The sequence below is a fragment of the Psammomys obesus genome, unplaced genomic scaffold (assembly GCF_907164565.1).
Source record: "Psammomys obesus unplaced genomic scaffold, mPsaObe1.curated_primary_1811, whole genome shotgun sequence".
Lineage (NCBI taxonomy): Eukaryota > Metazoa > Chordata > Mammalia > Rodentia > Muridae > Psammomys > Psammomys obesus.
The window spans coordinates 5,977,574-5,992,236 of record NW_026586589.1 but is presented as its reverse complement, the minus strand read 5'-3'; the positions used below and the strand labels follow the sequence as shown (position 1 = coordinate 5,992,236).

At 42.9% G+C, this 14,663-nt stretch overlaps 2 protein-coding genes across 3 annotated transcripts in view; one reads left to right on the top strand and one right to left on the bottom strand.

Moving 5' to 3' along the window:
- The window catches only part of Tti1 (TELO2 interacting protein 1), a 46,712-nt gene extending 42,778 nt beyond the window's left edge, over nt 1-3,934 (bottom strand). Inside the window, exon 1 of the mRNA XM_055602448.1 lies at nt 3,902-3,934. The gene's annotated coding sequence lies outside the window, so the exon portion shown is untranslated. The remainder of the gene's footprint in view (nt 1-3,901) is intronic.
- The window catches only part of Rprd1b (regulation of nuclear pre-mRNA domain containing 1B), a 44,428-nt gene continuing 33,395 nt past the window's right edge, over nt 3,631-14,663 (top strand). The window contains exons 1-3 of one of the 2 annotated variants that reach the window (XM_055602451.1): nt 3,631-3,703; nt 4,442-4,576; nt 12,883-13,012. Coding sequence is in view for 1 of the 2 variants with exons in the window: in XM_055602450.1 (XP_055458425.1) it covers nt 4,426-4,576; nt 12,883-13,012 (281 nt within the window). In the remaining variant the exon portion in view is untranslated. Of the gene's footprint in view, nt 3,704-4,050; nt 4,577-12,882; nt 13,013-14,663 lie in introns of those variants that run through there. The other variant, XM_055602450.1, reaches the window with a different exon arrangement.

Here is a 14,663-nt window from a genome sequence, read left to right as displayed (position 1 = left end):
CATATTAGGAAGGATTACTGGGGATGCTTTGCAACTTTTGTGGAAAACAAGTTTGTCATTTAAAATTTCACCAAAAAAGAGAAAAAGATTTCATTGGCAAATTCTAAACAACATTTAGAGACAAATGTACACTAATTCTGCACAAAAGAAAAAGAGACAGAATCACTTTACATTTCTGAAGTCAGTAGGACTCTGGTACCCAAAACAAACACAGAACAGTAACAAAACTAAACACTAAGGTCTGGATCAGGCTTGGTGGCACAAACCTTTAATCCCAGCACTTGGGAGGCAGAGGAAGGTGGATCTTTGTGAGTCTGAGGCCAGCCTGATCTACCATGAGTTCAATCCCTGGGCCCAATGGTAGGCGAAGAGACCTAACTCTAACTCTGAAAAGGTCTTCTGACCTCAACATGGATATTCACATACATACCCATGCACACACAAAATAAACAAAAACACTTCAAGTTATGTAAGGGGGGAGGGTTGCTGAAGAGCTGGCTCCGTGGGTGGAGGTGCTTGCTCCCAAGCCTGACAACCTGAATTCCAGCCCCAGAATCCACATAGTGGAAGGAGAGAACCAACTCCCACAAGTTGTCCTCTAACCTCCATAGGAGTGCTAGGCATACATGTGTGAACTCACACACACAAATTACTTAATGTGAACAGCAACAACAAAAACCTAAAGATAATTTCCTTCATGTTTACAGACAACCAAGTCCTAAACTAGATACAGGACATACAGTTTGGCAATACATAAAAAGCTACAGGTTACATCACAGTGAAGTGACTTCAGAGAGTCAAGCTGGCTCAACATTTGAAAATCACTAGAATTAATATTAAAAGGGTGAAGAGGTTAAGCTACACAGTCATATCACCTCCATCTTCCAGACCTCTCAATGGTGACGTATCCTAAGCGTCGGCCTCTTTGTACACCTTCTATCTTTTTATCTGTAGCCCAGAACTTGCCCTTGAGCTCCAGAAGGAAAAAAATCCAATTGCCTATGCAATTGTATAGTCCACCGAAACCTGGGAGCTCCAAACCACCAATTCAACCAAGAACAGACCAAATATTTGGTAAAAACAACAACAACAACAACAACAACAAAAACAAAAAAACCCAACAACAAAAAAAACCCCTGCAATTGTACTGGACACGTACTCTGCTCCTTAGCGTTATCTAGTCCTTAAAAAACGGTGTAACAACCTTCACACACCATTTACGCTGTACTATGTAAACTAGAGATGACGTGGCACCTGTGTGTGGGGTGCAGGTGTCCTAGAACCAAGTCCCCAGACTCTGAGCAGGGACTGCTGACTGTTCCTAGATACGCATTCTTAATCAAACATGTCTACTCTGCCCCTTTCACTGCCCAGCCCATTTTTCTTCTTTCTTTTTAAAAACTGAACAAACAGAAACTCCATTCTCCTAGTTGCTTAGGTCAGTATTCCCCGAGGCCACCTCAACCCTTGCCTTTTTGCATATCCAAAAACAGTCTTTCAGCAAATCCTGTTATCTCTTCCTTGAAAATATCTTCATATTCTATCCTTTTCCCCTAGTGGTGCAATTCTGGTCTGAGTCATCCTTTTACCTGGATTATTCCAACAGCTGACAAACCGGTCTTCCTTGTACTATGATTGTCTCCTATGCGACAACCTTACTTATGTAAGCAAAACCTGTATGCAAATGTACGGACAGTACAGTGCAGTAATAAAACGCTCTGCCTTTACTTGCTACTGTCCATTCTGAGAAACATTAAATCCTTACTTGTGTCTGTTATGTTTTGCAGGCAATTCAACTGGTCAGCCCTTAAGGACCTTTAGGGTCCTGACAATGCCCTGTTAGTACCTGGATCCTATGACATCATCTGGGCCAGGTACTTAATGGCTGTCTCTCTCTCTCTCCCCTTTCTCTGTTGAGGCACCCCCCATGTCTCTCGCTCTCTTTCCCTCTCTCTTCATCTCCACCTAATAAACTCTTTCATGTAAGAGCTGTTATGTGCATGTGGTATCATTTTTAAATACTAACATTGGTGCACTGGGCCGGGAAGGGCTTGCTGTTCTTTTCTGGCTTCCTGTCTAGCTATTCTTCTGATTTCTATCACTCTGGTATACTATATTCTCTGTTCCTCAAAACTGCAAACAAGGGTTTGAAGTTGGTTTTCTGACTACCTGGAAAGGCAGTTTATAGCATATTTTCTAATTCTTTACAAGCGACTAAATGTTACTTTATCCTCTCTGAAAGGCATATATGTAACTCCTATGTGACAAACATATATTTCTCAACACCATGCATTCTCGACCTCCCTGGTTTCCTGGATTTTTATGCAAAGCCCTCATCATTTTGACTCATTTTATACTTTGCATGCCTGTTTATCTCTCCAGCAGAAGGTAAGCTCCCAAAAACATGGACAATTGGTATCTTTAACCAGAACAGTGCTTCAGACACAGGGCCTCAAAATCTATTTACTAAATGAAGAACATGTGAAGATTTTAGGATCAGGCGACTTTGAATGAATTCTAGTTTTGCCGTTTCCCGGCTATGCTTGAGTAGCCCTGGATAAATTACTCACCCACGTTTGTGTGTTCAAATTATCAAATGGTGATACAATCCCCACTCCAGAGCACTGTTGTTAAGGACTGAAATTCAGAAGTAGTAATGGGCTGTACTAGTTTTTTTTTTTTTTTTTTAGGCAGTCTCACTTTGTAGTTCTAGCTGGTCTGGAACTCTCAGAGACCCGCCTGCCTTTGCTTCCCAAGGGCTGGAATGAAAGGTGTGTACCATCACACCCACCTTAAAGCTGCGGCTTATAATTAGGAGTAGGTGTTAACTTTTATGTTAATTCACTCAATCACCTATGATCCCAGACATTGGGATACACTAAGATACACTCTCTTCATTCACATCTTGTGTTCTTGGAACTTGTGTGATCACTGTAGCTCTGTTTCCTCATTTGTTAAACCATGAGAATACAATACGTCCTTCATAGCTTTTGAAGAGTGTTGAGCACACAGCAATTTTTCACTGAGCTGGCTATGATCATGATGTAGTTCCAGTGAAGGGTCAAAGTGCGTATACTAAGAACAGAGCAGTTAAGAAAACCAGGCATTAACTATAGGAATGTCTTCTAGGCTGGGATGGGCCCAAAACTAAGAAGTTCCACAACAGTCAGGAAAGCTGTAGGTATGGGTGTATTTGGGGGGTGGGGGGGAGGTGCACGCACTGAGGCCAGATGTCAGGTGTCCTGCTCAATCACTGTCCATCTTATTCCTTTGAGACTCAGTCTTTCACTGAACCTGGAATTAAGCTGGCAACTAGCAAGCTCCAGCGATCCTGTATAGCCCTGGCTCACCAACTGGGGCTTTTTAATGGTGGGATGGGAACTCAGGTCCTCATCTTTGCATAGCAAAGCACTCTTACCCTTGGAGCCATTTCTCCACACCCCTCAAAAAAGAACTGTTTTTCAACCTAGGTCAACAGACGCATTGGGAGGGAAACAGGACGTAAATCCATGATTTAAGCAAGCAATTGGGTCAGAGTGCAGCAAACAAAGATGTGCTTCAAAGAGATAAAGCTGTCAAAGAGTAAACCACAGAACTGGACGTGAAAGGGTAGTCCTGGAGGCTGCGCAGTTCCACCAGGTGAGAAAAGGGGACCTCACTTCTGAAGACAGAACAGGAACCAAGGTGTGGAGGCCTGCAAAGGGTACGTGTTTTGAAGGAACCAGAGGAGCGCGGGGGAGGGGGGAAGGGAAGACGAGGGGCACTAGGCACAGTGTGGCCTGGGCCAGCCACCTGAGCGACGCGGCCCTTCCCACACCCGGGTCCCGCGCTTCCTGCCTCAGCGTCCCCTCAGGGTCCGCTTCTGGACGCTCCTAAGCTGCTGAGCTCCCGCCACTCTTACCTCGTCTTCCAGTCCTTCCCACACTCTCCCGCCTTCTGCACCCTAGACGGAAATGACGAATAAGTAGCGCGCCGCGCCAAAAAGGTTCTGCAGGAGCGGGAGAAAAGGTTCCGGCAAGGCTCACTGCGCCGGCGCGCGGGCGCGAGCGCCTAAAGCGCCTTTCGGTGTCCAAGGACCTAGATTTGTCCCCTCGGCCTGCCCCGTTCAAAGTCCTCTGAGCGAGGCCAAGAGAGACTGCCTCCACCTAAGGATCATTTTCCTCCGGCTCAGAAGCCTCTCGGCAGCAGGCTGTGGCCCTTGCCCTTTGACCCCGTGGCGGCGGGGTGAGAGGTCGGGTGGCCATCTTGTGGCGGCGGCGCGGGCGGCTGTTACTGCGGAGACCTGTCCCCTCCCCCCCGCCTGGTACCCCTAGCTGTCTGTCAGTCGCCGGAGAGCCTTGCAGCCTGTCAGGAGAGGCCTGGGCCGAGTGCGGTCGCTCTCCCCGTCTCATCGGGCGGCCCAGGCCGCTCCTCACCACCGCCACCATGTCCTCCTTCTCAGAGTCGGCGCTGGAAAAGAAGCTCTCCGAGCTGAGCAACTCTCAGCAGAGCGTGCAGACCCTGTCCCTGTGGCTCATCCACCACCGCAAGCATGCAGGACCCATCGTCTCGGTGTGGCACCGTGAGCTCCGCAAAGGTGATCACCCCCACCCCTGTGCTCTCCCGCGGGCGTGTTCTCCGCTTTCGCACAACCCCTCTTAGCCTCTTAATTAAGCCCTCGCTTTGCAGGCCTGGGTCTCTGATTAAGCTTCTGAGATTGGCGACAGTCTTATTCCATTTCTTGGAGAGGGAAACTGAGGCCCAGTGAGGTATGAGATATTCGTCTGGGGTTCCAAGCACGCAAATGCCCAGATTTGAAGTTATTATAAAGCTGTTTTCCTCCTCAGGCTCCCCGTCACACTTGGCGACAGTTTGTTTTAAATCTTGGCTGTGCTTGGAGCTGGAAGCATTGTGTACCTGACCCTGTGTTATCCAGCAGTCCCTGGTCAGACTGCCTAGGTTGAGACCTGGTGCAAACACTTTGAAGCTAAGTGATACTAGGCAGGTTTCTTCATATTACTGTGCCTTTGCATTATCATCTGTAAAACGGACACAAAGTTACCCATACTTACAAAGCCTTTATTTACTCTAGGTTAGTTACTATCCATAGACTTCAGAAGAGCCCAGCGAATTGGCTAGCCATCTGCACCTGCCACTAAATTCAGACTCTCAGAATCTGGCTTTCACTGTTACTTGCCAGGCCCTGTTTTGGATACTTAATAGCCAGTTGTTTGTGGCAACTATCTGGAAGTTAAGCCTGTCTTGTCACTAACCCAACAGCTTAACCTCTGCATCCTTTATGTTTCCTTATATGGAAAAATGGAGATGGTGGTAGTTTGTATTAGTGTGGCTTTATCATCTACCACTATCTATGTAGGTTTTGTTTTTAGGACAGGGCCTTACTATTTAGCCTTCACTGGCCTGGAACTCCCTATGTAGACCAGGCTGGCCTCAGAGACCCACCTGCTTCTGACTCCCAAATGCTGAGATCAATGGCATGTGCCACTATGCTGATCGGTTCTTTTTGTTGCTTTGTTCTTTAAATTCCCAGGGCGTTTTGAAATAGGAACTTTACAGATGGGGAAAACCCAGGGGTTCAATGAAGCAGATTGTGTTAAGAAGCCAGGATAATCCAGTAAATATTTCAGTGTGCTGTGGGCACAGTGCAGGCCTTCAGTAGAAGTGGTAGGTGTTGGTCAGCCAGTGTGCGGCTTGGTCTTTGCCTTCAGGTTACATCTTGGTTTAGAGCAACCGGCCCGTACAGTGCTAACTCACATTGTGCTGGCTTCCTTAGCAGAAGGCTGAAGAAGCGAAGCTTATTGGGAAGTAATTGCAGAGTGTCTGTGCTGAGGCATTACGATTTGTTGTAGATGAGAAAACGGAAGTGGAGAATGGTATGGGATCCAGAGTTTTTGAACTGGGGAGGCTGCACGGCCAGGCACCAAACTGGAGGCTGGACTCTAGGTCTCTTGCAGAGCCTCCCAGTTCTAATTTGCTATACTGAGACAGGAATCCCTTCAGCCCTCTAGGGCAGTTAGGTAAGAGCGTGGAGTTCCCAGTCTGCTTTGCCAGTCAAATATCTACGGCATCTGTGGAGACAGGAGAAAACTGTCAGGGTCCTCCGCTGAATTCCCTTTGGCAGAATCTCTCCATTATCTTGAAATTGTCAGCCCATCTCAGACTTGCTTTTGTGAAGCCTTCCTTCTCAGTTCCTCACTTTACCCTATTTGAGTTCCTGAAAAATAGCAACTTAGAGAGTACTTTCATTGCTGAAGCTCCTAAATTTCTAGTCTTATCTGATAGGACCTTAGGTAGGTGTGTATATTTTAACTCTGTTTTATTGGGGTTTCTTATACCTCTTCCTCCCTTCTCCTCCCCAATCCCTTCCAATATTCCAGTACCAGGTAGGAGAGAGAGAAGGTCAGTGGGGAGAGGGGATGTAGTTCTCTTTTGCTTCTTCCTGCTGGTTAGGATCGTCGGATTCCTTGGACAAGTCCAATCTTCATTTCAGGATATCTCTAACTACTTCTTGTCAGATGGCATCAACAGCAACCAAGAGCAGCAGTAGGAAGCACCAGCATCTTCCTTCTTTCTCTGAGCCCCCTTCCCTCTCTAGGCTCTGGCATTTATTCTCTCTCCAGAGTCCTCAGAATTAAACTATCTGCAGCTGGCAAAGAGCCCCTCTCAGAGCCCGAATGAGGCAAATAGTCTGCTGCTGTGGGCCATCTGAATCAGCCCCACACCCCACACCTGGGATCAAAACAAAAACATGTTTACATACCATAACTGAAATTTTAAAGACACCAAAACTTCCCCTACAGCCTTATGTAGCAAATAGGCTGGCATTCTTATCCCCATTTTATAGAAGATAAAGATGCAACAAGGTCAGTGGTTTGTTCAGGGGTATAGCTAAGACACGGACCCGGGGAGGACTGATACCTAGACTTGGGCTTTTTCAAGTACCTAGTGCCTCAGGGATCTTAATATGTGGTACTGTCCTCTGCTGAGTAGTCTGTCCCCATCACACCATTACCTTTACTTCATTGTTAGTTGTGTCTTTTTCGCTAGGTTTGTCTTGATCAGAGCCCTCTTAGACTTGTGTCAATTATGCAGTTAAAATTAGTTTAGCAGCACCTCTAAATTTGAATAAAGGATCTAAACAGCACTGGTTCAGCTAACTGTAGCAATCTCAGTATTGTAGTTACATGTGGCTTTTGGGCATTTAAAATGGTGGGAAAGGAACTACAGTTTTGAATAAACATAATCGAAGATTTGATTCCTCAGTTTTATCAGCTTCATCAAGTGTTGCCTGCCCATCACAGCAGGTGGCTATCAGATTGGACCTTGCCGAACTAGAGTTCTCCCCCAAGCATCCAGCTTCCTTTGTGAACTGAAAATGTCCCCATACAAAAGTAGAAACAAGTTTTGTGCTCTGACACTGAAACTGACTAGCCCACCCTGAGTTTCTAAAAGTGGCCATTTGTGCCTATAAAGAAATTCTTTTCCCTGTCTATGATATTACCACTGTTTTTGAGTTGTCATCAAAGTTCTTATGGGATTTACAAAAGTTATTTCCCATTATTTAGGAATTGCTTCTGTTTTTAAATGTTGTTTTCTTTCCATTTTCTAGGATTAATACTTGGTCCTTTTAGATTGTAAGTAGAACTTCTCTCCTTTATGGACTGGTTTGGTGTTACAGTGCTATTAGATGCTTGCTTTATTTATTTATTTGAGACAGGGTCTCACTGTGTAGCCCTAGCTGGCCTGGAACTTGCTACGTTGACAAGAGTAGCTTCAAACTCCCAGAGGCCTCCCAGAGGCCTGCCTGAGATGAATTATTTTGAACAGTGTTGGTTTGTTTGTTTGTTTTTTACTGTAGCCACAGTGTAGGTAAATAGTTCCTTTTTTCCAGAACACTTTGCAGCCTTTCAATATACATGAAAACTTTTTTGATTAACCAGCCCTTTAAACTTTACTCAGCAACTTGTCCTACTGGTTTGGAATGGGCTTTGGAAGGAGGTGGAAGGTGCACTTTGTCATACTGTTACTCAGAGTTGAAGTAGGGAGATATAAAAGGAGCTTTTTGTCTCCTGCTTCAGTTGTCTCCGAGGCTTACTGCCTCTGTCTGCTAACCTGTGCCTAGTCCTGGCAGCTTCTAGCCGCCATACAATCTAACCTAGGCCTAGAATGTTTTCAGCCTCTGAGACTTACTGCTGAATAAGCCTACCCTTTCTAGTTCTTTCTGAACTCTGGGCTGGTTAGTTCAACTTAGCTGTTCTGGTTCAAACTCCTCTTTCAATCTGACTTTTCTCTCAGCCTATGAATTGTACTTCTTGGCCTCAAACTAACTCAAGCAGTTTGCTCTAATCACCTAACTCCTCATTCTCTGCCTCATTTGGTCTTCACCTGAGTTCTCTCTCTGCATCCTATCTATTACTGTCCAGATAAAACTGCCTCTCCTCTTGTTCATTGCCCCCTAAATAGCTTCCCTTTTATCTCTCTACTCATGAGAGTTGGGCATATACTATTCTGTCAAGTCTTTCTCTGATTTCACTGTCACCTTTCTGCCATTCAATTAGACATCACTTTCAAACATTGGTGCTTCCTTCTACAAAATTAACTTTACCTTAATTGTTTGGGATTAAAGGCGTGTACCACCACACCTGGACTGGAGCGCTTCTTTACCTGAAACTTGCAGTATTTGAAACTGGCCTTGAGCTCAGAGATCTGTTTGCCTCTGTCTCTTGGATTAATGCATTTTTGTATTCCAGCCTGATCACACAGACCTAGAAGGTCTTTGACTATGATTTCTTGCCAGAGCAGCCATGTTCTGAATTAATATTCCTGTACAGTGAGATGTGTGTGCTGTGTGTTAGCCTTATGACAGTGCCTCTAAACACAGGATACTTGTATTGCTCTTTTAGGATACCCAATGTGATGTAGGCCAGAAGAAGGCATTGGATCCCCTGGAATTGCAAGTGATAGGTGGTGTGATCTGCCATGTGGGCACTGGCAACCAAACTTTGGCCCTCTGGAAGAGCATTGAGTTGGCTCTTTTTTGAGATAAGGTCTCACTCTGTAGCCGTGGCTGGCTGGGAATTCACAGAGATCTGCCTTCCTCTGCCTCCAGATTGCTGTGATCAAAGGCATGTCATGCCCAGCTGTAGGAGTGATTTTTTTTTCATCAAAATAATAGTTTGTTATTATTTCTTAAAAATTATAAGAAGAAAAGCAGTACTAATCCTGATCTGAGTGACCATAGCATATATACTGAGTTTTGGGTTACAGGATTAGATGCTTATCAGAACAAGAACTTTTAATGTGTCTATAAGTAGAGTGTTATATTCTTCTTTTCTATTTTCACTCTTGATTTTATTTGTTTAACTTATATGACATTTTAATTGCATTATTTTAAAAATGAGTTCCTCTGTTTTGAGACTATAATATAATCATATAATTCCCTCTTTTCCTCCCTTCAAACCTTCTCACATACATACCCCTTCTTGTTCTCTTTCAAATATGTAGCCTCTTTTTTTTTTTAATTGTTGTTACATACCTATATGTATATACATATATATTTCTATATGTAACCTGCTCATCCTCTATAATGTTACTCATATGTATGTTTTCAGGACTGACCATTTGGTATTGGATAAACAGTAGGTATGTTTGTCACTGGGGAAGACTGTTTCTCCCATTCTCAGAATTCCTTAGCTGCCTGTAGGTCTTTGTGTAGAGTCGAGGCGTCATGGTCTTTGCTCTGGCCATGTTAGCATATCTCTTTTGTCCTTGTTCTGCTCATAAGTTTAGGCAGTCATGCTGGTGAGACTTTACTAGTACAGCCTTACCAATGTAGCCTCCAACTCTTTTTGTTGTTTGTTTGTTTGTTTTGGGGTTTTTGTTTGTTTGTTGTTTTTCAAGACAGGATTTCTCTGTGTAGCCTTGGCTGTCCTGGACTCACTTTGTAGACCAGGCTGGCCTCAAACTCACAGAGATCCACCTGCCTCTGCCTTCCTGAGTGCTGGGATTACAGGGGTGTGCCACCCTGCCCTGCTGCCTCCAACTCTTAAAAGCTTTCCACCTCCTCTCGACATCCCTGAACCTCAGGTGCAAGGATTGTTTTGTAGATATAGTCATTGAGACTGGGCTCCACAACTGCATTTTGATTGGTGTGGTCTTCTGTGATGGTCTCTGTCTATTGCAAAGAAAAGTTCCTTTAATGGGGGTGAGGACTGCCCTTATCATGCCCTGAGAAGGATGTACAACTATAGGAGTGTTCCTAACTGCTGAGCCACTTTTCTAGTGGTTTGCTATAATCCCACATTCATAACAACAATAAGACACTGTTATCAACTACTGATACTTTCATCTTTTTCTTTTCTTTCTTTTTTCTTTCTTTTCTTTCCTTTCCCTTTTTCCCTTTTTCCCTTTTTCCCTTTCTCCCTTTCTCTTCCCTTTCCCTTCCCCTTTCCTTTTTTCCTTTCCCTTTTTCCCTCTCCCCTCCCCTCTCCTCCCTCCCTCCCTCCCTTTTCCTTTTCCTTTTCCTTTTCCTTTTCCTTTTCCTTTTCCTTTTCTTTTTTGAGACAGTCTCAATATGTAGCTCTGACTGCCTTGGAACTTGCTAGCTCTAGGAAGACCAGGCTGGCTTCAAACTCATAGAGATATACCTGCCTCTGCCGTCCCAGTATTGGGATTAAAGGTGTGCAATACTATGCCTGGCTTTGTTTTGCTTTTGAATAGTCATTATGACAGCTATAGGTTTGTCACAATCTCCTCAGTTATTTATCTAAATTAGCTTATTACTAGATTGCTAATGTGTGCAGTTCAATATCTCCCTGTCTAATTTTGTGAGCATTTCAGGGTATAGTTTAAACTATAATGTGAGGCAGGCATATTGAGACCCTTTCTCAAAACAAAACAAAATAAAAATGTGCTTTTTAAAAACCCTGTTTTCAATTTGGCTTATTTTGTAGCTGAGTTTTAACATGTCAGATCTTCTGCCTGTTGTGCTTTTCAAAAGTGTTTTTTTTTTTAAAGTTTTTTTTTTGAGAGCAGTAGAGCAAGGACTAGGTACACAGTTGTTTAAAAATTGACATAAATACTGCTAGAGTCAAAGAAAACTTAGTGTTTTGAAACATCTTATTAGATTTATATTTATTTCTTTTAAAAGAAAGCTGAGACCAAAAATGGTGGTGATATAACTTTAGTGTTGAAAACTTATGTGCACAGAAGCCAGAAAATTCAGTAATGTTCCCCCCAAGCAACTGTAACTCAGGTGTATTGCATGAAGCTTTTATGGTTTAATATATGATACCATGTAGAGTAACAGAAAATAGTACATTTTGTATGTGTAACAAAGAAGAATTATGGTTTTTGTGGGAGCTGTAATTTTGCATATTTAGATTTGAGATGTGTATAAATTTTCAACAATAGTACAGCATTTCTGCATGCCAGCATTTGAGATAAACGTTCATCGGTGTATCTAGAGAACCATCTGGGCTGTAGAGTCACTGTCGTTGTCTGACTGGTTATTAGCTTCTCAGAGAAAGAGTGTCAGTTGAGTTGCAAGATTATCCTTCGAAGTTGAAACCTAACTCAGTGCACTCTAGAACGTTGGGTCCTGAAGATTGGTTCAAGTTAGATGTCCTCAACAGTGTAATGAATGAACACCTTGATTTAGCATTAAGCTTGACAGCTTATCTTTAAGAATTTTCCTTAAACTATCTTTGTTTTTGTTACTAGTTAATTACCCTGGTTAAAGTGAAATGAAGCTTATGTTTTTAATTTTTTTTACCCCCAAGATTGTATTCCCAGATGTGTGAGTTAGAGACTTCAAGGTTTTTCTTTATTTTATTCCATTGCTTTATTCAGAGGCTTACTTGATGACCCCGTTTTACTCAGATGACTCTGTAAGGTAGCAGTCACCTTCGTATTTTTTTGTGCAGGTAGTGTGTATGTGTGTGTGTGTCTGTGTGCACCACCTTTACTTGTTGTATGAAGGTGTATATGTGTGTGGAGGCAGGGGGTTGATGCTTAGTCACTGTCCACTTCATATAGCAGGGTAGCATTGTTAAAATGAAAGAAAAATCCCAATTGTTCGATTTACCAATGAAGACTCAAGAGCCAGATACTGGGCTGAAAACCTGCTAGCTCAGAGAGACGAAGAGAGCACCCAGCTGGCCTTCCTACTCCACTAATGTCCCAGAAGGAAAAAGCCTTTCCTACTCAGCTCATATCCCAGAAGGAAAAGGCCCTTCCTACACAGCTCATGAAGGAAAAAAGCCCCTTCTCCTTCTCCACACCATCTTAAATATACCTCAAAGTGAAAGTCCTTCCTTTCTACTTCCTGTGCAGTGCTATCATTCCTCCCAACTTCCTCTCGCTCTTTATGGATTTTTTTTCCCCATATTCACTTTCTATCAACTGGTTGCTTGCTCCGCCTCTTGACCTAGGATTTATTTCTTTTAATCCTAAGTACAGAAAACTCTTAGATTAAAGGTTCGAGCTAAGGTTGAGCTACACCAAAACCACCTGTTTACAATGAACAGGAAGTTCTGGATTAAAGGTGTGTGCTAGGGTTAAGCCACACCACAACTAGAAACAGGTTTTTCCTGTACACAATCTTGGGGTTCACAGTGTGATCAAAAATTCTGCAACAGGGTAGGACCTCTCACTTAAACCTAATTAGTGATTAGGTGAGCTAGCTGCCAGCTTGCCCCAGAGAAACCACCTCCACCTTGCATTTTAGAGTTCTGGGGATCCAAATTCCAGTCCTCATGTTTGTGTGCCAAGTGCCTTACCTGCTAAGCTGTCTTATCTGTAATATTCTTTAGGAATATCCTAACAAGCATTAATCAGAATTTCTTTGCTATGTTAAATTGTCCTTCTTTCTTTTTTTTCCAGCCAAATCAAATAGAAAGCTTACTTTTCTGTACTTAGCAAATGATGTCATCCAAAACAGTAAAAGGAAAGGACCTGAGTTCACGAGAGAATTTGAATCTGTCCTTGTGGATGCTTTTTCTCATGTTGCCAGGTATGTTTTCTATTTGGGGGGTTTTTACATTTTCTACCTTTTTGTCCTGTTGTTTTTGTGATATCCTTTGTAAATTGACAAGTTTGTACTTTACAGAGTGTTGTGAAGGCCAAATTATGGTTTTATGTTTTTCTGGGCCCTTAACTATCACCTCAGCATGTAAGCATTTTGAAACACTAAAGAGATTTGTTCTGGTACCAGAAACATATCTTTCTCCCCTGAGTTCACCTACCTGATTTCTTTCTTGAATATGTTTTCCATGCTAAGTTGTCTCATTAGCTTATGATAAAAAACCAGAGCTAGAACTATGAAGGAGCCTTTTAATAATGCCTCTTCAATAGCAAAAATTGGTTACTGAGACTTCTTTATTACTCCTCAATTTCTAGTTTGCTAAAAATAGCAGTCATTATGGTCACTACAAAAAAATAGCCATTATAAATGTGGAAAAGTAGCTGCTTGAGCCGGATTGTAGTAAATGTGTTACTCAGATTTCAGAGTGCTGCGCTGTGGAGCCCAGGCAGCTCGGTAGAAAGCTGAACACTGGCTAACACTTTCGCATCACTTGTGCTTGTTTTCACACCTTGCTGTAGGTATGAGTTAGCTTCCCAGGAGGAGACTTTTGGTGAATGTTTGTTTGATTGTTTGTTTGTTTAGAGTGTTATATTTGTAAGTATGCACAAAAACAGAGATCTTTGCAAAAGAAACCAGGAATCGAGAAAATGAGACCAGTAGGTTAAAACCTTTGACTAGGGTCTAAGAAGGTGTGAATGAAAGATCTTAAATGGAAATTGAAGTCAGTATTTCTTGAAAGATTTGAAAAGTGTAAAAGAATAAAATTAGGAGTTCAAAATGTTTCTTTTTAAAGATTTATTTGTCATGTATACAGTGTTCTAGCTTCATGTATACCTGCACACCAGAAGAGGACACCAGATCTCATTACAGATGGTTGTGAACCACCATGTAGTTGCTGGGAATTGAACTCAGGACCTCTGGAAGAGCAGTTAGTGCTCTTAACCTCTGAGCCATCTCTCCAGCCCCAGGAGTTCAAAATGTTAAAAACCACAATGAACTTCCTGAAGCTAGGGGTTTCTGCTCTGTCTGTGGTGCTGGCTTCTGATGAACTTGGACACTGAAGTTGTGGAATGTATTGATAACTTGAAGAAAATTACTGAGTCTTCAAACAGCTGCTAAGCTGAGAGTAGACTGTTGGAGCAGCTATCTGAAACTCGAGTCAGGGATTTGTTGTTTTGATAAGGTTTAGATAGGTGCCTTAGATACTGCTCTGTCTCAAACATCATGTGAGTGTTGAGAGTACTAAGTGTTGAGATTACTAAGTGTTGAGAGTATTTCTAAGCTGAGAGTAGACTGTTGGAGCAACTATCTGAAACTCGAGTCAGGGATTTGTTGTTTTGATAAGGTTTAGTTAGGTGCCTTAGATACTGCTCTGTCTCAAACACCATGTGAGTGGCCTTGGGTGTGTAAGTTAAGTTTTTGAGCCCAAGTTTCCTACCTAGTTAAAAGTCAGGGAAACTTGTTATTTCTTTGTTCTTGTGAATGCCAGTAGGGTGAGAGGTTCTGTGAGACCTGCTCTGGGTTTTGCTCACCTTTGTTTCATGTACACACTGCAGGTAGGGAAGGGCTGTTCTCTTCC